This window comes from Musca domestica, unplaced genomic scaffold (genome assembly GCF_030504385.1).
Source record: "Musca domestica strain aabys unplaced genomic scaffold, Musca_domestica.polishedcontigs.V.1.1 9, whole genome shotgun sequence".
Classification (NCBI taxonomy): Eukaryota; Metazoa; Arthropoda; class Insecta; order Diptera; family Muscidae; genus Musca; species Musca domestica.
In genome coordinates, this window is record NW_026712435.1 from 10845854 (window position 1) to 10871459 (window position 25606).

At 35.7% G+C, this 25606-nt stretch overlaps 3 protein-coding genes across 10 annotated transcripts in view; 2 read left to right on the forward strand and 1 right to left on the reverse strand.

Annotated features, from left to right (window-relative positions):
- LOC101892637 (calcium uniporter protein, mitochondrial) overlaps positions 1 to 25606 on the reverse strand; it is a 266622-nt gene that overhangs the window by 56914 nt on the left and 184102 nt on the right. The gene's annotated exons all lie outside the window — the stretch shown is intronic.
- LOC101901545 (larval cuticle protein 65Ag1) lies at positions 643 to 1185 on the forward strand. The gene is made up of 2 exons (XM_005190060.4): positions 643 to 832; positions 930 to 1185. The coding sequence occupies exons 1-2, from the start codon at positions 717 to 719 to the stop codon at positions 1126 to 1128; spliced, it is 315 nt and encodes a 104-aa protein (XP_005190117.1). The 5' UTR covers positions 643 to 716; the 3' UTR covers positions 1129 to 1185.
- LOC101901382 (larval cuticle protein 65Ag1-like) lies at positions 8488 to 9549 on the forward strand. The gene is made up of 2 exons (XM_005190059.4): positions 8488 to 9205; positions 9280 to 9549. Exons 1-2 carry the CDS (start codon positions 9075 to 9077, stop codon positions 9476 to 9478), a joined length of 330 nt encoding a protein of 109 aa, XP_005190116.1. The 5' UTR covers positions 8488 to 9074; the 3' UTR covers positions 9479 to 9549.

Genomic DNA, 25606 nt, shown 5'->3' on the forward strand with positions numbered 1-25606 from the left:
GATATTGCCCATCTTTAAACTCAATTCTAAGTTTGATAATAATATCACGATGTATCAAGTTTGGATCAAATCAGATACTCCCTTCGAGAGTTATTGTACGCACTAGCAAGTCAGGCAGACAGACGAACGGACAGACAGATCGACTCCAAATGTCCTGAAAAAGTTTTGGTCCAAAAAGACCTAGGGTCTAAAATTTAGGCAAATGTTATATACCCTCTCTAGCCATATGGCTGAGGGTATAAAAATAAGCGTTTTGAATCCAATATGTTGAAGTACACCACTGGGAAATAAATGCGAAAACTGCATGTGCAAAATGTCATATCCAGTTCAGTTTTTTTTTTATGTTTCTCATTAAAATAATTATTCCAAATAGTCATAGTTTATATTCTAGTTTAATAAAATTACCTTTTCTTCGAAGCAAAAAAAAAAAAAAGAAAAAGAAAATCCAGTTATTTGCATCATTTGCATCAATGACAGATGCCGATGAATCTGTAGACGAAACATGAATTAGGCAGACGAAACACAAATGAGCTCTGATACCAGTTTAATAAGTTTCAAATTAAGTTTCGAGGTCACAGAGATTTTTGAATTTTTGCCAAGCTAAAGTTGAAGCAAAAAATCTGAGTATAAAAACTAAAACTGATAACATCCAAAATCATAACACATTCAACCATTGATCTAATCAAGACATTGAACAACACAAAAAACCAACCAAAATGAAATTCATCGTTGTCTTCGCCGCCCTCTTCGCCGTTGCCTTGGCCGCTCCTCGTCCTGATGCTGAAGTACTTAAGAACGAATCCGATGTCGGACCCGAAGGTTTCAACTATGCGTAAGTACTACATTGAAGACTGCTCTCCCTCGCTATTACCTTCTATGTGATCGGCATTATCCTAACATTCCACAAACCCCCATTCGTTTACTTGCAGTTATGCCACCAGTGATGGTGTCGAGGGTCAAGCTTCCGGTCAGTTGAAGAACGTTGGCACTGAAGAAGAAGCTATTGTCGTCAAGGGTTCCTTCACCTACGTTGGTGATGATGGCGTTACCTACTCTGTCAACTATGTTGCTGATGAAAACGGTTTCCAACCCCAAGGCGCTCATTTGCCCGTTGCCCCCGAAGCTTAAGTTGTTGTTTCAATGCATTTTTTAATTGTTAAGTAATAAAGTTGTTTGTTCGATAAACTTCAAAACATTTTTGTTAGTATTATTGACATAGGTCAATGATCAACACGATGAAACATTTTATATGTGCGAGATTTTCACACCTTCCCACATTGGGATGAAAGTCAGGAGTAATTGTTGGAAGTCTTTAAAAATGAGGTTTAAATGAAAAATAAAACAAGTAAAAAGTATCAGTCGGATTTTCCGACAGATGTATACCCTCAGCCAAAGATCGAATATAAAAATATATTTGCACTTCTGTTATTATTATTCAAATTGTTGACAGAAAAAAATCGAACATATATATTTATTGATCTCAGGTTTATATATATATCAAGTTGTAAAAAATAGTTGACTAATTTCGCAAGTCATGACAGATAAAAGTATGAAAGAGGCGACCCTTTGTGGGTGAGGAACCAGAAGGGATACGCAGAAATATATGGTCTTGAGAACAGATCTTGTGTTAGCAAAAATGTTTGTGTGTGTAAAATTTGAAGAGTTTGAGTTGGACGCTTATTCCGCTTTGTTTTGTTAATGGAAATATTGAGATACACCAAGTCTGAATGGAATCGGATGTTAATTTCGCGTTTTATGAGCTTCGTGGATATTCTAAATTTTCACCCTTTGTGGGGGAGGTACCGGAAGGAAAAGTCCGATTTCTACCATCTTAATAACAGATCTTGAGTTAATACAAATATTGAGATGTGCCAAATTTGAATGAAATTAAATATTCATTTGACGTTTCATGAGCTTCTTAGATATTCAGACATACCAGACATTGGGTTAATAAAAATGTTCTGATGTGTGTAATTTGATAGCAATCGAATACTTACATCACACTTTATAAGAGTTAAAATTACTCAAAATGTTGACCTTTGTGGGGGATGTACTTGATGGAGTGGACCTATACTGTCCATTTTCGCACCTGACCTAGCACTGATGCAAATATTGGGATTCGCAGAGTTGGAGCAAAATTGGCTTATCCTTTCTCTTACTCAGCAGTAAAATATATTTCTTTTTGAAAATTTCGACTTTTTGTGGGGTAGGTACCAGAAGGAGTATACCGACATATTCCATCTTAACACAAGATTGTGGGTTAATAAAATTAATGGGAGGTGTGGAATTTGAAGACAATCAAAATCTTATATCACATTTTATAAGCGTTATAATTTTTCAAAATTTTGACCCTTTTGTGGGGGAGGTACTAGATGGAGTGGGCCGATATTGTCCATTTTTGCACCTGACCTAGAACTGAGGCAAATATGAGGATTGGCTAAGTTGGAGCAAAATTGAATTATCCTTTCTCTTTCTGTGCAGTTAAATATGTTCTTTGAAAATTTCAACCTTTTGTGGGGAAGGTGCAAGAAGAAGTGGACCGATATTGCCCATCTCACCGAACTCGATATAAGTTTGATAACAATATTGCGATGTACCAAATTTGAACCAAATCGAATACTCCCTTCGGATATTTATATTGCACGTATACTATGAATACATTAATATTTTCTGCACTATAAAGGGTTTCTTTTCGAAAACAAATTATTTTAATCGCCTTAAGGTATGTTATAAATACGGTTAACAGAAATATAGAAAAAGTAGCTTTACAGAGGATTGTAACATAATGTATGCTCGTATACCACAGATAGGTCGCGTCAGACCACAAAACAAACAGAGGCATAGACTAATGAAAATATAGACGAAGAAATGATCTCACCGTTTCTCACCGAAAAAATACGAATCAGCGGATGTCGTCTATATCGTTTCAGGGGTTTGAGTGAGAATTTTGAATACACTCAATTCTAAAATGTCAAACATATCATAAACTGTAGGATATTTGTCATTTAAAAATTGTTCTATGATAAAAGATAAGTGAAAACTACTCGTACGTGATGACATCGAAAAATACGGGAATAATCAACTTAAATTCTTGAAGAATAAAATGAAATGTGTGATTCCGAGTCGAGTAGGTCGAACACGTTAATCAGCATGTTGACTATGCAAAAGCGTGCTGAGAGCCACTTGGATAGAAAGACAAAACTATCTTTTGGTTGTCTATACTCGTATCTTCATTATTCTATGACAAATGTTGTGAGTTCGAGCCCCGTCTTCAGCAAAAGAAGAAAAATATAATAAATTACGAGAAGTGCTTGGTGTAGATGTATGAATTGAAAAAACCCTCAATATTCTTGACCGTTGAGAAGGGCGTTTCCCTACAACTCATAAGGTGGCGAGTTCAATACCAGCAGTCGGCAAAGCAAATTATTGGCCGAGAATAACTACATAATTCGGGCGACATGGTCTAATGCATTAGTTGGTTGATTTTAAAGAATTTAAGATTGCCAAAAATTGAGTACGAAACCGATTGTTTGGGGCACAATTCCAAATAAGCTTTTGAAATTTTGAATTTTACTGACAACAAGTTAAAAAGTATCAGTCGGTTTAGCCGATAAATGTAAACCCTCATCCAATGTTCAATTATTTAAATATATTTTGTCTTCTGTTATGATTATTCAAATTGTTTACCCCTTTATGTACGTGAATGTGCGTGAGGTTTCAGATATAGTCGACCGAAGTATTTCACTTTCTTAATTCATCTAATACAAATAAAAATATTGGAATGGACAAAATTACAGGAAAACCAAACATTTATATCCAATTTTATGCGAAATCATATCTTCCGATAAATTCCATATTCATATAAGGTTTCTGGAAGAGAGAAATATTTAGATATAACAAGTTGTAAAGATTTCGTTTCCTTTCAGCGTTTTGTTTTTCAAAATCTTGAACCCTATGTGGGGGAGGTATCAGCCATATGGCTAGGGAGGGTATATATCATTTGATATGGCCAAACCGTGCCTCTTTGGACCAAATTCGTTTCATGACATTTGGAGTCGATCTAGCGATGTCCGTGCGTACGTCTATCTGGTGCGCTCGATAACACTCGAAGGGAGTATCGGATTTGGTCCAAACTTGGAACATCGTAATATTATTATCAAACTTAGATAGAGTTCGGAGATGGACAATATCGGTCCACTCCTTCTGGTATTTCCCCCATATATGGTCGAAATATTCAAAAAAAATATTTTACTGCCCAGAAAGAGTAAGGATAATCAGACCTTGTTCCAACTTTGCAAATCCTAATATATGCATCCTAATATATGCGAAAACGGCCAATATCGGTCCACTCCATCAAGTACCTCCCCCACAAAGGGTCAGAATTTTGATAAATTATAACTCTTATATTATAATATGTGATGTTATAGTCCGATTGTCTTCATATTACACAAATCACAATATTTTTAATTACCCAACATTTGTTGTGAAGATGGAATATATCGGCCCACTCCTTCTGGTACCTCTCCCACAAAGGGTCAAAATTTTGAATATCCTTGAAGCTCACAAAACGCGAAATTAACATCCGATTCTATTTTCCATTTGGTACACATCAATATTTCCACCAGCACAAGATTCGGTATAAAGATGGTAGAGGTCGGACCATTCCTTCTGGTACCTCCACCACAATGGGTCAACATTTCAATAATTATGTCTCTCATAAAAAGTTGAATGAACGACCGACTCTATTAAAATTCCTTCTCTTTAAATTTCACACATCCTATTATTTCTACCAACACAAGATCAGTTACAAAGAAGGAGGAGATTGGACCACATCTTCTGGTACCTTCCCCACAACGGGTCAACATTTGGAATAATTATATCTGTCATAAAATTACTCCTTTAAAATTTCGCACATCGTAACATTTCCATTAACACAAGATCTGGTGTGAAGATTAGATATATCGATCTTTTCCTTCTGGTACCTCCCCAAAGAGGGATCAAACGAATGCGAAATAATCTTTTCAAACTTCACACATTCCAATATTTCTATTAATACAAGATATGGAGTGAAGGTGATAGATATCGGCTTACCCCTTGTGGTACCTCTCCCACAAGCGACCACTATTTTAAATACTTAAATCTCAAAAAGTTAGAAATGTCGAAATGTTAGTCTCAATATTAGCAAATACATTTCACATTTCTAAAAATAACATTACAAGAATGTCTCATCGGTCAACTTTTTTTCGTTTATTTGTTTTTTTTTTTTTTTTTGTCTGATCTAAACGCCAAATTTTTGACAGTAGCTCAGCAAGAGTCTATCCAAAACCTTCCGGGTGATCTACTTCTATGCAAATGGAAAACAGGTCTCAATAAATATTTCTATCATCACAGACAAAACTCTCCGAATGTCTGATATGATATTTCTTGTCCGCCCCAGAGGTTTGTGCCGTCAAAGTCTCATGGAAACGCTTAGTCTCGTCTGTGCCGATCACAATGACCTTTTGTCTAATTTAATCAAATCACATTTAAACTGGTTTATCAATCACTTTGTCAAATTCTGCTCTAATACTTGTCATAAGCGTCTTCGATTCACATCTCAAATTCACACCTACAGTTTGTTGTTATTTTATCTTAATTAATATTCAATCACACGCGGTGATGCTGATACTATACCGTATTGATACCTCACATTTTAGACATTGTTTTACTGATCATTAGTCTATTATGATGTTTTGGATTTTGTGGAGATTCTATCAATCTGTATTTTTATCTTTTAAACACACACACACAAGTTTAGAGTTTTAAAGTGTGTACAGATGTTAGATATGGAAGAGCAATTTTATATGATAGATAGGTAGCGATACATAATTCCTAATTCTAAAACATATCGTTTAATAAATTACCACGATGAACGGTAAAGAGTACAAGAATCTCTTCGGACAGTTAAAAGAAGTTGAAAAGTATCTGCGGTTGTGCCAAAAGATGAATACCCTCAGCCAATGTTCGATTATTTAATAAAATGTTGACTTCTTTTATGATTACTCAAATTGTTGAACCTCGTAGGAATGGGTTCCGAAGGAATGGTCCAATATTGTCAATTTCGTATCGAACCTAAAAAAAAGATTGTAGTAAAATTCAATGAAGATTAAACAATGTCCAATCGGTTAAAATCTGTGGCCTAGAAGGTACTGTTATATGGGGACTATACCAAAATATGTACCTACGTGTAAAACGGTTGTTTACTCCCAAAGTTAGGCTACACACATTTCTAGCGAAATTGATTGGGCAATGTGGACAAGACCCTCGAAGTAAGTAAAATCAGGAAGTACATTGAATTTTTTTGTGAAGAGGTCTTCTACACCTCTAGAAACCAGGATGCCAATACCAATACGTAGGTCTATATTTATAATTTTTAAAATGACGTTTTCCGTTTGTTTTTTTTTTCTAAAAACTCAAATTACTAAAAAATTACCATGTATAAAAATACGACTACCCTCACAGGGTGAGACGAAACTGCAACCAATTTCAGACTGCTGTAATTTCTAAGCCACTCGTCCGACAGCTGTTAAAATTATTACAGTAACAGCTCATTATATTGTTTACAAGCGTACAAAAGCATTTTGGTGAGAATATTCCAGGAAAAAAGTTTATTCGTGATGGAATTGAAGCCACAAGTGGAAAACCACAAGTGGCTACCGCTAAAGCACTTCAACATTTAAATGTTAATAAATCTTTTGTGTCTTGTACCATAGCTCATTACCGTGATACTGGTAGCGTAGCCCGACGTCAAAGAAGTAAACGGAAGAAAATAGCAACATCAGCAGAAATGTTTCGAAAAGTAAAGAGACGATTTGATCGAAACCCGCGTCGCAGTGGCCGAAAAATGGCTCGTTAGCTGAACATATCGCAATATTCCATTCGGCAAATATTTTAAAATGAGCTGGGGTAAAGCCATTGAAATTCCAAAAAGTGCAAGAACTTAGACCGCAACAGAAAGAAAATAGACTCAAAAGAGCTAAAGAGCTGCTTCGCTTGGCCGAAAGTGTTGAACTGCCGAATTTGGTTTTGTTCGATGAGGAAACATTCGTTGTCCAGCAGTAAACAAACAAAATGATCGTGTTTACTTGTCAAAGAGGTCAGCTGAAAATGTGCACCTTCGGTTGACCACCAGGACTCAAGCGCCGGCCATGGTGATGGTGTGGGCCGCCATAACATCCGATGGTCGCTCTCCGCTCGTATTAATCGACCTCAGAATAAATGTCGAATATTGTCTCGAAAATATTCTGGGCAGGCAAATATTGTGGCCGCAGACCTTGGACATTCCAACAGGACTCAGCACCATCGCACTCAGCACGCGCCACCCAAGAATGGCTACAAAATGAGGTTTCTCGGTTCATTTCCAGCGCGCATTGGCCACCAAAATCTCCTGATACCTATCCGTTGGAATGTTTTGGAAAGCAAGTAAGCGCTTCGCCGGGAATGGGCCAAAATACCGCAGAGCAACATTCGGGCAGCGTGTGACGGTTTCATTGGCCGTTTGAAGGTCACAATTCAATTCGGCCAAAGGTGACCAATTCGAAAAAATCTAAACTTATTCTAAAATTTGATGCTATTTCCGATATTTTTTTGCTTTAAGTCAATAAAATTAAAAAAAAAGAGTAAAAATTATGGCGTTTGACTTTGTTTTAGTTTATTTATCTCACCCTGTATATACTTTGAGGGGTCTACAATTTATATTTCGAGATGTTACAAAGGGAATGACAGACTTAATAACTTCCATACTATGGTGGGCAATGCGTGAAATTTTCATTTAAATTGATATTAGGGTCCACATGATCGGCCCCGAACGTGAAATAAAATCTTTAGGTAGACCAAACCAACTAGGAACCTTATTTGATTTCAGTGGGAACTATTATATGGGAGGTACATCCAATTCAAAATTGATTTTCAATACATTTTGACTTAGACATGTTTATCTTTTATAACAAATAATAACATAACCAAATAACATTGCGTGATATCACTTAAAAAGCATATATATCGGAGCCAAGTTCCGTCAAATGGAAAAATTAGGTTGGATGTAAAAAAATCTATTCAATTTTGGCTGATATAACATATATGGTGAATCGATTGAAGATATATTTGGACATTTGGCGGAGGAAATTTGGAAATTTGGTATTTCAGAACTGTATCTGATCTGAACCGATTTTCAAATATGAAGTACTTCTTTCTAGGCAGAACTTGGTTGGATGTGCCAAAATTTATCCTATTTGGACGAATATTACAAATTTAGCGCACAATAAAATTGAAATCGAGCGAAGATATTTGTGGGAGTTGTATCTAAAGTTGGACCCATTTTCATCAATTTCAATAGGGTTCGTCCTTAGGTCAAGCAAATTATGTATGGAAAATTTCATCTCAATCGGTCAATAAATGCGACCTGCATTTTGTTCACAAAAATATATGTGGGCGGACATGTATCAATCGATCCTCAAAAGTAACTATGGGTCTATTTCGTTGCCTTCTCCAGGTTACAAACAAACGTATAAAGCTCCTGACCGCAGTGTGGTGTGTAGGGTATAAAAATTATGTTATACTGTGAAACCACCTCGATACAATTTGTCTTTCTGTTGAGCATTCCGAATTACAAAGAGAATAAATCGAATTTCAAATGGATAACATTGAATCACAAAATTGAACGTTTCAAATTACAAACAATTTAATTTGAATTTAAAATTAAATGATTCAAATCATAAATGGGAAAATTCAAATTTAAACTGAAATGAAAAATGAAATTACAATATTCCTTAACAACGTTTTTATGTCTCTCTCATTTAAATAACAAGACCAAAGATTGAAAGGTTTTTGTTTTGTGTTCGAGAAAAATAGGCTTGTTTGTAATAATTTTTGAGAATACGAGTTATGCGATAATAACGAATTTTAAATGAGCTCAGATTACATTAAATTTGAATAGAAGTCTGAGTATAAAAACTAAAACCGATAACTTCCAAAATCATAACACATTCAACCATTGATGTAATCAAGACATTGAACAACACAAAAAACCAAGCAAAATGAAATTCTTCGTTGTCTTCGCCCTCCTCTTCGCCGTTGCCGCTGCCTTGCAAGATATCCGCCCTCGCAAGCCTCTTGTTGAAATACTTAATCTCGAATCCGATGTCGGACCCGAAGGTTTCAACTATGCGTAAGTAGTAAATCTAAGACTAAGTGATTGGCATAATCCTAACATTCCACAAACCCCCACTCATTTACTTGCAGTTATGCCACCAGTGACGGTACCGAGGGTGAAGCTTCCGGTCAGTTGAAGAACGTTGGTACTGACGAAGAAGCTCTTGCCGTCAAGGGTTCCTTCACCTACGTTGGTGATGATGGCGTTACCTACACTGTCAACTATGTTGCTGATGAAAACGGTTTCCAACCCGAAGGCGCTCATTTGCCCGTTGCCCCTGAAGCTTAAGTTGTTGTTTCAATGCACTTTTTTAGTTGTTAAGTAATAAAGTTGTTGTTTTTTCAACAAACTTAAAAATACAACAATAGCTTTTTAGATTCAACATTTTTCAAAAATTTGAGCCTTCGGTACTTTATCTATTTTTGTAGAAATATAAGATTACACAATGGGGGCCTCATGGAATTGGCAATTCTAGATATATAATGTTTAGTCATTGTTTCAGAATGAGCCACCAATCAGTTATACAGTTTCTCTCCTATCCAACTTGCATTCGTCATTTGGGTATAAAAAGTAGTCAAAGGAGTTGTTTTTAATTAACTCGTGGAGAGAATATCCCCGGATAAAAACTAAAATCACCGGGGCAAGTTCGTTCCAGGGCATTTGGAGTCGATCTAGCGATATCTGTCAGTTCGTCTGTCTGTTTGGCTGGTGCGCACGGTAACTCTCGAAGGGAGTATCCGATTTGGTCCAAACTTGGTGCATCGTAATATTTTTGTCAAACTTAGATGGAGTTCGGAGATATGCAATATCGGTCCACTCCTTCTGGTACCTCCCCCACAAAATGTCGAAATTTTGAATATTCATTAAGCTCAAAATATGCGAAATAAGCATTAGGTTATCTATATATTTCACACATCCCATAATTTCTACTAACACAAGCTCCCTTGTGAAGATGGGATATATCGGTCCTCTCCTTCTGGTACCTCCCTCACAAAGGCTCAAAATTTTGAATATCCATGAAGCTCATAAAAAGAGAAATCAACGTCCGATTCCATTCCAGACTTGGCACATCTGAATTTTTCCATCAACACAAGCTATCTGCCCCACATAGGGTTCAAGATTTTGAAAACAAAACGGTCAAAGAAAGTGAATTAAGCATCCAATTCTCTTCGAATTTCGCACACACACACACACACACACACAAATTTTGCTAACACAAGATCTGTTGTGAGAATGAAATATATCTGCGCATCCCTTCTGGTACCTCACCCACAAAGGGTCACAATTTTCAATACTTTTGTCTGTCATAACTTGCGAAACAAATCAGCGATTCTTTAAAACTTGGTATATCTAAATATAAATGTTCAATTTTCTTGTAATTTTACCCGTACAATATTTTTATGTGTACGATATATATATATATATATATATATATATATATATATATATATATATATATATATATATATATATATATATATATATATATATATATATATATATATATATATATATATATATATATATATATATATATTTATTTATTTAGAAATAGACAATATTGGCCCATTCCCCCAGAACCCACTCCATAGAGGGTCAACAGTTTAAATAATCATAACAGAAGTCAAAATATATTTAAATAATCGAACAATGGCTGAGGATATACGTCTGTCGGCAGAACCGATTGATACTTTTAAACTTGTTTTTAATTGAATTTCGGCTGAAATCAAGTAAAAAACTTACGTTTGCATCCAAAGTTTCAATGAAAAACATACCTGAAAATAAAAAAATCTGGTATTAATGTTTATGTAAACGTAACATTATGTATTTAATTATTTTTCTGTTAAAGTTTAATGAATAATTATTTTTTTATACCCTACAACACTATGTGTTGGGGTATTATAAGTTTGATTCGGCAAAAAATTATGTAATACCTCGAAATATTGATTTCCCACATAGGAAAGTATATATGGATCTTCCTATCTCGCCGAGCTGAGTCGATCTAGCTATGTATGTCCGTCCGTCCGTCTGTCCATGTTAAATTGTAATCACTCTACAGATCGCAATTATGGCCCGATCTTCACGAAATTTAGAATGGAGGTGGGGCTAGGGTCAGAATAGAACCCTATTTCTTTTGGATATGACCGCATAATATTTAGGGATTGAAATGGACCAAAAACTAAAAAAAATCCTGATTTGCAGTTGCTCTACAGGTCGCAATTATAGACCAATCAAAGCGGAAGTTAGCACGGGGCTAGAACTTAGGGCTGGGCAGAAGCCTTCCAATTTTGATGGTCATCGGGTAATAGTTAGTGTGTGAAATAGGCCACAACATTTGTGTTAAATAAAAGTAAAATTTTCCATTAAACCGCGAATATTTTTAATCCCGGCGAAATCGCAAATACACGAACAGGTCAATTCTGACCGTTAAGTAGATGCCAATAGTAAATATATCGGATATATAATGCGTAATATATACAAAGGAAGGGGATGTTAGTTAGAATGTTTATATCTCAAGAATGGCTGGACCGATTTTGACAAATTTTGTCAATTCAGAATGCCCCCTTGACATAAAAGTATGAAATCTAAGAAAATCGCAGAAAAATATGCCAATAATGATGTTAATATAGATTTTGTAGTATTTTGTGACATTTTTTTATTTTTTCATATTTTTTATCGCATGCGATTTTTTCAATATGACTTATAATATTTTGTAATATTTTTTCACCTTACAACACAGGTTGGGGCTATTATATAAGGATTACAAATATCGTCCGATCCTAACGAAAATTTTCACAAGGGTAGGGGGCTCAGAAGGGCTATGCCTATTGTTTTCAAAGATGTCCGCAATATATTAGGGGCTGAAATGGACCAACCACTTAACATTTTCCTGATTTTGCAGCCGTTATAAAGGTCACAAATAGAAACCAAAGGGCACGAAATCTCGCACAAAGTTAGAGTTTAGGACAGTGGGCAGAATGGACCACTACTTTTGTGTGAAAAAATACCAACATTAATTACAGGCGATATCCGAAATACACAATAGGCGAACTTCTGGCTTTTTATTCTGATTTCGTTGACGAATATAGCCAAATATCGTAGACAAGCAAATCATACAGATGAGTCTAAATTTGGAGACACAGAAGGGCCTCTTCTTTTGGAGATGATCGCAAAATATTAAGGGGTTCAAATTAACCAAAAACAGAAATGTTTTTCCGATCACACAATTGAAGCCAATCGACACGCCTGTGAAGAGAGTTAAGAAGAGGGAAGAATTCTAGAATTTTGGATGACCATTGGATTATATTTAGCTGTAAAATGGACTACACAACTAACAGCACGACGGAGTGCATAAATATTGGACAAATGTCCCTAGTCAAAATCCTAATTTCAAAAGCGAAATCTTCCACTATGGATTTGGACATAAGGGGGCTTCTAACATATTGTAGTGTTGTAGGGTATAATATAGTCGGCCCCGCACGACTATAGCCTTTGCTTACTTGTTTTTTTTAATTAGTTTTAACTTTTCCTTGATTTTCAGCTATTTTCTGTTTTTTTTTTGGCTGTGAATGTGTCTACGGGTGCATATAGACCCATACAGGCTTAAGCCACTAGATCTATTAGAACCAAGTAACTCTTTAAAACGTACTTTTAGACTTCTTTTATTTATTGATATATTAGAAAAATAACACAGCCGAATTCCATTAGCACACACTTTTGAGGCTTCCTAAAATTTCGCTAAAATCGGATTTTCACTGAGAGCTGTAAACTAAACTTCAACCATAGACAAATGAAGGTATAGACTAAAAAGTTTTAAAATTCACCCCTTCCGGCAGATGTCACTATGGTTGATCTTGGGCCAGTTAAGTCACTCAGGGCTAGTGAAGTCACTCGACTTCGAAAACAATTTATTCATTTTTTTGATATTTAAGTTCCATATTTTTATATTTTACGACATATTTGGATAATGTAAAAGTAAACAAGGTCACTGTTTTGTTTTCAATTGGTAAATAATAAATAATCATGAAAATAATCAATATTTTGTATTTTGAGAGAATTGAGTGATTCTACTGAACCTCTCTCACAGCATTAACGACATCTATTGAAGCACTTTTTTCGAAGATAACAGATGAGACAACTTTTTAGTCTATACCTAATTTGTCTATGCTTCAACTAGTAACAAGTTAAAAGCCAATGTTCGATTATTATTCGATTAATATTCAAATCGTTAACCCTCTTCGGAGTAGGCTCCGAAGGAATGGTCAGACCTAAGAAAAAATTATATAAATATTGCGACGTGCCATGTTTGGACTATATTGGTTAATTTCATCACTTTATGTATATGAGATTGTTAGAAAATGTTAAAATGTGCGTAAAGTACCAGATATAGTCGACCGAAGTATTCCATTTTCATACTTCATTTAAAACAGATACAAATATTGGTATGGGCAAAGTTACAAGAAAATCGAACATTTAAATCCAATGTTTTCCAAAATCATAAGTTCCATATTTATCTCAGGTTTCAGATCCAATGTTATGCAAAATCACAAGTTGCAAATTCATCTCAGGTTTCTGGTAGAGAGGAATATTTAGTTGTAGAAAGTTGTAAAGAATCGCTGACTTGTTTCGCAAGTTATGACAGATAAAGGTATTGAAAATTGCGACCCTTTGTGGCGGAGGTGCCAGAAGGGGTTCGCAGATATATATCATCTTCACAACAGATCTTGTGTTAGCAACAATGTGTGTGCGTGTGAAATTTGAAGAGAGTTGGAAAGTTTCTGATTTCGCTTTCTTTGAGCGTTTTGTTTTGCAAAAACCTCTGTGGGGAGGTACTAGAAGAAATGGTACGATCTCTACCATCTTTATAACAACATCTGTTGTGTTGATGAAAATATTGAGATGTGCCAAGTCTACATGGAATTGGATGTTAATTTCGCGTTTTATGAGCTGAATCAGGTACTTGTGTTAGTTGAAAAAATGGAATGTGTGGAATATGAAGAGAACTGGATGTTTATTTTGGATTTTTTGATTGTTTTAGTTGTTCAATACTTTGACGCTTTGTGGGGGAGTTACCAGAAGTAATCGTTCTATCTCTACCATCTTTATAACAGATTATGTGTTGATAGAAATATTGAGATATGGCAAGTCTGAATGGAATCGGGTGTTAATTTAACGTTTTATGAGCTTTGTGAATATTAAAAATTTTGACCCCCTGTGTGGGGGAGGTACCAGAAGGAGTGGACCGATATATTCCATCCTCACACCAGACCTGGGGTTAATAAAAATACTGTGATATGTGTAATTTAAAGGCAATCGTGGTGCTACTTGATGGAGTGGACCGATATTGTCCATTTTCGCACCTGACCTAGAACTAATGCAAATATTAAGATTTGCAAAGTTGGAGCAAACTCGAATTATACTTTGTCTTTCTGTGCAGTTCTTTGAAAATGTTGACATTTTGTGGAGGGAGGTACCAGAAGGAGTGAACCGATATTGCCCATCTCCGAACTCGATCCAAGTTTGACAATAATATTAATATGTACCAAGTTTGGACCAAATCGAGAGTTCTCGTGCGCACCAGCAAGCTAGGCAGACAGACAGACGGTCGGACGGACGGACATCGCTAGATCGACTTAAAATGTACTAATACCCTCTATCATTGGGTAAAGAAAACATTTAAATATTAAAGTATCTAAGTCCAAACGTGTTCCTATTTAAACTACAAAAACCAATAAGACTGTTTGGGTAATGCTTTTAAGCGGGGTACCACACCAAAACGAGAATCTCAATGTCATCTATCAAATCTTCTAAAATACCAAATTTGAAACAATTTCATTGGTAAATGCGACACAGAAGCTAGGACCCAATATGAACTACGAATACCAATTTTGGGACACATCCGGGGGAAAATGTGGCAAAAATAATCAAAATACCCAATATCGGGAGGTAGGCTATGTGGCGGCTATACCAAAACGTGGACCGCTATGTCTCATTTTCAATACCAACCATCCTAAACACAATGTAAATTTCTTTGGCAAATTTTAAAGGTTTAAGTCAAATAATTTGGCCTGTACTGTGATTATAACAGACAGATACACAGACATCTTAAAATCGACTTAGAATTTTGTACTGAGCATGAATAACGGTGTTGGCATGTTTGTTCGGATACAATAGTAATCCCATTATTGTTGTTTTTATAAAAAACAATGTTTGTTTATTAGTGGAAAGAAAGATGGTAATGTGCATCAGGGGGTAAGGCAGGGAATAATAGTTTCCAAATAAAATTTTAGTTTAATATAGTTCTTTGGATTGGTGGCTCTTTCCAAAACCTAGGTATTCCCAAAACCTACGGGGTAACCTTACCGCTTAAACATTAAATCTTTCTCCATTAATAAACAAACGTTGTTGTTGTCAAAGTTAATATACCCTCCTTTTCGAGGTGGAGGGTATGCTCATTCGTTTGTATGAAATTATTCATTAAAGCTTCACTGCCACAAATGAAATGCCTAAAACTATGCCACACTTTTAAGAACCCATTGCATTATTTGGTAAAACAAGATGAGGCGAATTAAACCAAGAACTACAAACGACACCAACGAAGTAAAGCGAAAAACATTTTTATATCCTCCACCATAGTATGGAGGGTATATTAACTTTGTCATTCCGTTTGTAACTCCTTGATCAGCGTAAAATTCTAAGTCGATTTAGCGAAGTCTGTCTGTCTGTCTGTCCGTCTGTTTGTTGTATTCACGCTATCTTTGGAACAAATTGAGATAGAAGGCTAAAATTTTGCACACATGTTTATTTTTTCAGTAGGCAGGTTAAGTTCGTAAATGGGCCATGTAGGTCCACGTCTTCGTATAGCCCCTATTTAACGGGACCTCCCTACATTCGGTATTTTGATGATTTTAGCGACATTATTCACCGGAATTGTTTCAAATTTGTCATTTGAAGTTCGTAATGGATACTACAGCCTATGGCAGAAAATTGTCTATGCAGATCCAGGTCTTCGTATAGGCCCCAAATATAAATATCAGCACCTCCCTATAGTCTGTATTTAGACGATTTTAGGTACAATACTCACCGAAATTGTTCGAGATGTCGTATTTGAAGTTCGTAATGGATGCTACAGCCTGTGACAGAAAATTGTCTACGCAGGTTCAGGTGTTCGTATAGCTCCGATATAACGGTACCTCCCTATATATTTGATTTTTGCTACATTATTCGCCGTTTATTTTAAGTTTCGAATTTGTATATGATAACGGTTTATGACAAACAATGCCTATGTAGGTCCACGTCGTATAGACCCCAATATAACGGCTATATTCGCTATTTTTAAGATTCTAAAAGATTTTTTAACGGATTTTATTTTTTGAAAATTTTCAAAATGTTGGAGGGTATTCAAAGTTCGGCACGGCCGAACTTACTGCTTTTTAACTTGTTATAAATGTATCTTAAACATATTGTCTAGATATAATCCACGCCCAAATTAATAAATATACATTATTATGAAGCCGCCGCTAATTGAATGTTACTTTTCAAAACCAAGATTCGTAAAACGGCAATAAATTTGTTTTCTTAAATTTGCCTGAGCAGCATTTTCACACTTTGTTGACATGCGTTTTTAAAAGGTTGGAAACATCAAAACTCTTTTGAAAGCTAGATTTTTTCTAAAACGATTTTGAGAAGAAGACACTGAGGATGACAATATTGAATAGAATATACCCCATGCATAATTTCTATATTGTGTGCCGTGTTTCGAAAACGCACGGACACTTTCTTGTAAAAACGGTATATTGTAATATTTTTTAGCAAATATTAATTATGTCTGATTTCTTTTCTTGTAGGAATTGTCCAGGAACTTCTTTCTCAGAGAGTAGGGTAGTTTTTTTAATTTGCAAGCAATTTGTTGATTTGTCAAAACTAATCAATTTCTCCACCACAAAAAGGGAATGGATTAAAAAATGAAGCATTACTAATGGCATAATAATAAATAGCCACTTTATAAAGGATAAATAAATAATTGCCAGAAAAATCTTGCAAAGCCTCAGTAAACAATTTATCAACATTTCTGTCTCGAATCTCTCTCTTTTGTATGAGTGTTGGCGATGGTTAACCACAGTACTAGACCTCCAGCATTACTGGCAAAAGTTGTAACATTTTTTGTACTCTCAGCCATACGGCTACAGAGGGTATATATCATTTGATACGTCCAAAACGTGCCTCATCGGAATAACGGTTTTAGATCCTAGGTCTCTTTGGGCCGAATCCGTTTTATGACATTTGGAGTCGATCTAGCGATGTCCGCCCGTCCGTCTGTCTGTCTGGCTGACTGGTGCGCACGATAACTCTGGAAGAGAGTATCCGATTTGGTCCAAACTTGGTACATTGTAATATAATACAATATCGGTCCACTCCTTCTGGTACCACCCCCACAAAAAATCGAATTTTTCAAAAAAAAAAAAAAAAGAAAAAAAATAGTTTACTGCACAGAAGGAAAAACGATAATCCGGTTTCGCCCACATTTTGTAAATCCTAATATTTGCATCAGTGCAAGGTCAGGGGCGAAAATGGATAATATCAGTCCACTCCATCAAGTACATCCCTCGCAAAGGGTCGAAATTCTGAATAAATTTGACTCTTATAAAATGTGATGTAAGGTCCGATTGTCTTCAAATTACACACATCACAATGTTTTTATTAACCCAAAGTCTGGTGTGAAGATGGAATATATCGATCCACTCCATGATGCTAATAAAACGCGAAATTAACGCCTGATTCCATTCAGACTTGGCACATCTCAATATTTCTATCAACACAAGATCTGTTATAAATATGACAGAGATGGAATCATTCCCTCTGGTGCCTCCCTCACAAAGGGTCAACGTTTTGAATACCCAAAACAATCACAAAATCCGAAATAAGCATTCGGTTCTCTTCAAATTACCCATATCACAATATATTTATTAACCCAAAGTCTGGTGTGAAAATAGGATGCTTCGGTATACTCCTTCTGGTACCTCTCCCACAAAGGGTCAAACTTTTGATTATCCATGAAGCTCATAAAACTCGAAATCAACACCCGATTCCATTCAGACCTGGTACATCTAAGTATTTCCATCAACACAAGATCAGTTATAAAGATTGTAGAGATCGGACCATTTGCTCTGGCACCTCCCCCTCATAGGATTTCAGATTTTTGAAAAACAAAGTGCTCAAAAAAAAGCTTTATAAGCATCCAAATCTCTTCAAACTTTCATATCCAAATATTTTTGCTAACACAAAAAGTTGCTATATATCTGCGAACCCCTTCTGGCACCTCAACCACAAAAGGTCACAATTTCCAATGCTTATATCTGTCATAACTTGCGAAACAAGTCGGTGATTCTTTACAACTTGCTACATCTAAATATTTCACTTATCTAGAACTCAGATATGATTATGTGACATATCGAAATTTATGATTTCACATAAAATTGGATATATGTGTTCGATTTCCTTTAAATTTTGGACATACCAATATTTATATCTGTATTAGATCAAGTATGAAAATTGAATACTTCGATACGCTATATATGTTACTCCACGCATATGTCCACATTTTCAACAAATTTTAACATGTCTCATATAAAGTATAGGAAGTAGTCGATGTAGTCTAAATCCGACACGTTGTAATATTTGTATAAGTCTTAGGTCAGATACGAATTGGTCAATTTTGGCAAAGTCCTTCGGAACCACCTCCATAAACGGTCAACAGTTTGTATAATCATAACTCACGGCTGGGGGTAAAAATCTGTCGGCAGAGCCGACTGATACTATTTTACTTGTTTTTGTTGCATTCTTAAAAATGTATCCTTCTGTTGCCAATAACAGGATGCGTAACACCTTTCAAATTATGATTGTTCCCATGTATTTCGTTATCCTTTGCCGTCTGAAGTTACATTTTCCTCTAAGGAATATTTTAACCCATCCAGTTTTTTTAACAGCCCTATGAACACATTTTAAATAATTTGTCCTTATTTTAAAATGAAAATATTTATTAGAAAATCTCTATACTAAAATTGCATTTAAAGTAAAAATTGGAAATATTCACAAGAAACAACATCACTCAGTCATAATGCTGTTAATTTTTGAGCTCTCCAATGGAAAGCTGCATTCAATGAATGAACAACCAACAAATGAACCATTCGTTTGTTTTCCATTACTGCAGATAGGCGACGGTGGTAACAAAATGAGAACCACTGAACCATAACATTTATGGAATCGAACAACAAACCATCAACAAGAGCTAGTGCCGAAAAGAATAGTAGCTAAAAATGCACGTACTCTTTTATGGCTCTTCTATGTGGAATAAAATATTTATATAACATACACCGAATCAGAACAAAGGGTGTGCTGAATTTCAAATGGAATATATGGAACTTCCAGACGATTTTCCGTCATAAAAAAAACAAATCCACTTCAAGGATTTTTCCGTCAGCCCATCAATGAAAGAGAGTAGTTAGTTTTTCAAAAATATTTGTGTTTTTCAATATAATCTCCTGAAACTTCAATACACTTAGTTCAAAGCTTTTCTAGCAATTCTATGCCTTGATTAAGATAGTTTTAATCAAGGTCTTTAAAATAGTGTAAAACGCTGACCAGTAAGTATTTTTTTAGATTTGGGAACATGTATAAGGTGGGTGGTCAAGCAACTCGTACTTTAATTCGTCGATTTTAGCCATTGTTAAAACACCCATATGCGCTAGTGCATTCTCTTGAAGAATAATTATTTTTTTGTGACGTTTTTCTCGAATTTGTAGATTTATAGCCTGTTCACAGAACTTTTGTTTAAGACAGACAAGCAATTGCTACCCACACAATCAAGTTTTTTTTTTCAGTTCACTTACTTTTTTCGTCTGGGAGTAAAAGCTCATTTTACCCATTGCCCTACCGTCAAAAATTTTTTAAATTATTACGTCCGTTGGTTTTAGACCTGGCGTGTCGGTACCCGGACGTAATCCTCACGGACATAAACCCCATTGTAATTATGGGGATTATGCTCGGTTTGTTTTAGGTCATAATCCCCATAATAATATGGGGATATTGTCCGCTTCCAACACAGACACAACCCCCATGGGGAGTATGACCGACTTACAAAAATAATTAATTTTAGAAATCTTTGATTCGCGGTAGCCGGTGCAGCGTGTCCTGCCTGTCCAGAGGAGAAGATCTCAAGCCCCGGCAACAGGCCGGCTACTTACAAGAATTATAAAATTTTGGTTGCAGGAAAAAATCTCAATTTTTTGGAATTAGCGGACATAACTCCCATAATAATGGGTATGTCCAAAGACTTTCCCTCTGGATATGTTTGGCACCGGCTATCGCGAATCAAAAATTTCTAAAATTAATTATTTTTTTTACGTAGTCTACACAGCAAACGGTCATACTTTATTATTTGGATTATGGGGATTATCACCGAAAAAAGGTCAAAACCCCCATAATTGCAATGGGGATTATGTCCGGGTACCGGTTTTGGATTTTCCATTTCAAATAAAAGTGTAAATGGGCGTGGCGCAAATATCAACCTAATCCGCCAAACGTTAGGTGATGCCACAAACCTCGAAATATTAGTTCTAGACCCACGATTTTACATATGTATCTACCTATATCTCCGAGCTGGGTCGATTTAGCTATGTGTGCGATTTATCTATGTGTGTGCTAAAGCTCTTTTTATTTATTTACGTACGGAAACCAAAAATTCTATTTGTCTGCCATTTGCCTAACAGTTGGAAGAAAAATAAGTTTGGTGAACAGGCTATTAATTGATCCAAAAGGTTCCAATGGTACTCTGAATTTATTGTTTACCCTTCCGCAGATAGTCAATCAATAAAATACCTTTGAAGTTCCAAAAAACCGTTGCCATAACCTTACCAGCTTCAGGTCATTGTTTGGATTTTTCTTTGGTTTCTTTTTCTTCCACTATACTTAGTGGTGGATCCATGTCTCATCAACAGTTATGAGACGATGCTTTTTTTACTTAAAACGATCCAAACAAGCTTGAGAAATGTTCAATCGTATGCGTTTTTGATCGACTGTTAACAAATGCGGCACCTATCTTGCAGAAAGCTTTTCCATCTGTAGTTCTTTATGCAAAACTAAATGAACTCGATAAATTTGAGGTGCCCGTCGACCATTTAATACCATATCATGCACTTTGGCTACAAGTTCTGTTGTTGTTGCTGTTTTTGGACGTCCACTACGTTCATCTTCAATGCTTGTATTTCATCATCTTCAATGCTTGTACGACCACGTTTAAATTCAGCAACCCAATTTTCTACTGTTGCATATGAAGGACCACTCACCTGAAACACTCACCATATCATTATGCATTTCTTGTCCCGATAAACCTTTTTTATGTAAATATTCAATGACAGAACGCATTTTTAATTTTTCCATTGTAAAAAAATTGCGGATGCGTCTTTTTTGAACACCTGTTTCTGTGTGAAGGAGTTGCCAGATCGAAACAAAATTTAACATGTCTTCATAACAGAGATGGACGTTTCCAAAACATTTAACTTTTTCTGTTTATATCGCGCTTTTTTGTGCAAGGCTAAGAAGTTTCCGAACTGCCCTTGTATATTGGCGATGAATCATACAATCACTATTTTTTTATACCCTCCACCATAGTATGGAGGATATATTAAGTTTGTCATTCTGTTTGTAACACCTCGAAATATAAATTTTAGACCCCACAAAGTATATACATTCTTGATCAGCATAAAATTCTATGTCGATTTAGCGATGTCCGTCCGTCTATCCGTCTGTGGAAATCACTCTAGCTTCCGAACGAATTGACGTAGATTGATAAAATTTTACTCAAATGTATATTATGTCTGCAGAACTTTTTGTATTGAAAATGGGCCATGTAGGTCCACGTTTTGGTATAGCCCCCATACAACGGTACCTCCTGATATTCGGTATTTTGATGATTTCAGCGACAATATTTATAGGAATTCTTTCAAATTTGGTTGTTAACGTTCGTATTGCATGCTACAGCCTATGGCAGTAGATTGTCTGTTCAGGTCCACGTCTTCGTATAGCCCGCATATAACTGTACCTCCAGGTATTCCGTATTTTGATGAGTTTAGCGACATTATTCACCGGAATTTTTTCAAATTTGGTATTTGAAGTTCGTAATGGATGCTACAGCCTATGGCAGTAGATTGTCTGTGTAGATCTACGTCTTCGTATAGCCCCCATATAACGGTACCTCCCGATATTCGGTAGTTTGATGATTTTAGCTATATTATTCACCGTTTTTTTTAAGTTTCGCATTTGAATATTGTAATGGCTTATGACAAAATTACCTATGCAGGTCCATAGGTAGATTTTAACAGAACTTTTAACGGATTTTATTGTTTTTGAGAATTGCCAAATTCGTTCCAAATGATGGAGAGTATTCAAATTTCGGCGCGGCCGAACTTACAGCTCTTTTACTTGTTAAACCATTTTAAAAGGATCCCATAATGGCAAAGACATAGAAGTGTAAAGATAGGACAAGACAGAGTCAAGATATGGTAACCCTGTGAAAATACCTCTGTTGTTACGATATCATAACAACATAATTACAAATGTTAACTGATTTAAACCGCCAAAGCAATGTGCAAATTTTCGGAAAGGTCCATGGAATAGAATTTTGAAACCAAAATTTTGGATTTTTCAAATTTTTATTTGATATCCGTTCCTGTAATAGTGGTTTTTATATTAACATGTCTCTGCCATGAGCTGTTACTCTATGTATTGTAGACACAAACCATTTGCTCAAAATTCATTTTGTCTAGTCTTTACCATTTTAGGTCTTTGATAATGGACATCTTAGAGCCAATTAATTAATGTTCCTAAAGAAGAATCAATTTAATCGTCGTACAACTACTTGGTTTCGATATTTTGAAAACAATGGTTCTAACTTGATTCCAATATTTCAAAAATTAATCAAATCTGTTGTACCCCTCAATAGAAACATTCCCGAAATTCCATCATTCCATTCGCTAGTGACCCCTTCGCAAAAGAAAACCTTACAACCACTTGTTTTGCTTTTCATTAAATGGAGTCTTTTACAAAAAAAGTTTTACAACATTTTTGAAGAGTTCTAACTGCTGCTGCTGTTGTTTATGATGATGTTGTTGTTGTTGCCATGCCACTTTGCCACGAGTACTTTTACCGCATTCATGTATGAATAACTGACTGGGTGACTGACTCGGCTTCCGGTGGTGGGTATTTTGAAACACTTGAATTCTTCATAAATTGAAACACCACTCTTCACCAGCCATGCTCGAACATGAATGCCAACATTATAATAATAACAACAACAACAAAATAATAGTTGACTGAAGTCAACACAGTCAAATGTTGTTAATAAACTAAACGCATTTCCGCTGCCATTGTGTTAGTTACGTTTTTATTATTGTTATTGTGTTCTTCTCGAGGGGTGGAATTTTGACAATTTAAATTTAGAGAAAGGCTATTTGAACGTTTTCTATGAATGTATATATATATATAATTGTCAATCTGTAAAATGAAAATATATGTATATTTCACAGATATTTCTTAAAATAACTACAACCAAACATAATTTTCGAAAGGGCTAAGTCATTCGAACATTTCATTTAATACTCATTTACTCAAAGAGTTTTGTATATGGAAATATTTAGTTTCGAGATAGGCTCTTTTAGATAATGGATTAAAATTTGACTTCCCCAATTAAACATATCATCATATCCACACAGATAATCATATGCAAAGAGGTCACCAGGTATCAGTGTTGTTATACAGGGTGAGATGAAAAAACTGCAACCAACTTTAGACTGCTGTCATATCTAAGCCACTCGTCCGACAGCTGTTAAAATTATTCCAGTGACAGCTCAATATATTGTTTACAAGCGTACTAAAGCATTTTGGTGGGAATTTTCCAGAAAAAAAGTTATTCGTGATGGAATTCAAGCGTGATAGTGTGATTTCTTTATATTTGGCTGGAAAACCACAAGTGCCTATCGTTAGAGCACTCCAGCATTTGAATGTGAATAAATCTTTTGTGTCTCATACCATTGCTCTTTACCGTGATACTGGTACAGTAGCCTGAAGTCAAGGTGGTGGACGGAAGAAAACAGCAACATCAGCAAAAATGGTTCGAAAAGTTACGAAGTGACTTAATCGAAACCCGCGTCGCAGTGGCCGAAAAATTGCTCGTAAGCTGAACATATCGCAATATTCCATCCGGCAAATATTGAAAATGAGCTTGGGTAAAGACATTGAGATTCCAAAGAGTGCAAGAACTTACACCTCAACAGAAAGAAAATATACTCAAAAGAGCTAAAGAGTTGCTTCGATTGGCCGAAAGTGGTGAACTGCCGGATTTGGTTATCTCCGATGAGAAAACATTCGTTGTCCAGCAGTTTGTAAACAAATAAAATAATCGTGTTTACAGCTGGAAATTTGCACCTTCGTCGCTCTCCGCTCGTATTAATCGACCGTAGCATCAGAACAAATGCCGAATATTATCGTGAAAATATTCTGGAGGGTGTACTAAATCCTTGGGCACGCTATCATTTTGGCCGCAGACCTTGGACATTCCAACAGGACTCAGCACCATCGCACTCAGCACAAAATGAGGTTCCTCGCTTCATTTCCAGCGCACAATGGCCACCAAAATATTCGGATACCAATCCATTGGGCTATTGTGTCTGGAGTATTTTGGAAAGCAAGGTTGGCACTAAAAAAACCCAAAGTGTCGATGACCTCAAGCAAGCGCTTTACCGGAAATGGGCCAAAATACCGCAGAACAACATTCGGGCAGCGTTTGACGGCTTCATTGGCCCTTTGGAGGCCATAATTCGGGCCAAGGGTTACCAATTCGACCAAATCGAAACTTATTCTAAAATTTAATGCTAGTTACGTCATTTTTTTTCTTCAATAAAATTAAAAAAAAAACGTAAAAATTATGGCATTTTACTTTGTTACAGTTTTTTTTATTTCACCCTGTAAATACACGAAGCAAATCGCTGACATTTTTTTGGAAAGTAATGATAGTTATAATTATTCAAAATGTTCATCCATTGTGGGGAAGTATCGGAAGAAGTGGGCCAATAAATCCCATATTTATGAGCGCGGTGGGTATTCAAAATGTTGACCCTTTGTGGGGGAGGTACCAGAAGGAGTAAACTGATATATTTCATTTTCATTTAAGATATAGAATTGGTAGAAATATTGAAATGTACGAAATGTAAAGCCAATGACAATTATTAAAAATTTTGACCCATTTTAAGGCAGATATCAGAAGGAGTGGACCGATATTGACCATTTTCACACCTTACTTAACCCTGATACAAATATTGCGATTTGCAAAGTTCGAATGATCCTTTATCATTCCATGAGATA

What these genes read in the sequence shown, in the direction of transcription:
- LOC101901545 (XM_005190060.4), top strand. Translation starts at nt 717, where the DNA reads ATGAAATTCATCGTTGTCTTCGCCGCCCTCTTCGCCGTTGCCTTGGCC. An exon ending in CCCGAAGGTTTCAACTATGC is followed by an intron (nt 833 to 929) that starts GTAAGTACTACA and finishes GTTTACTTGCAG; the next exon opens with TTATGCCACCAGTGATGGTG.
- LOC101901382 (XM_005190059.4), top strand. Translation starts at nt 9,075, where the DNA reads ATGAAATTCTTCGTTGTCTTCGCCCTCCTCTTCGCCGTTGCCGCTGCC. An exon ending in CCCGAAGGTTTCAACTATGC is followed by an intron (nt 9,206 to 9,279) that starts GTAAGTAGTAAA and finishes ATTTACTTGCAG; the next exon opens with TTATGCCACCAGTGACGGTA.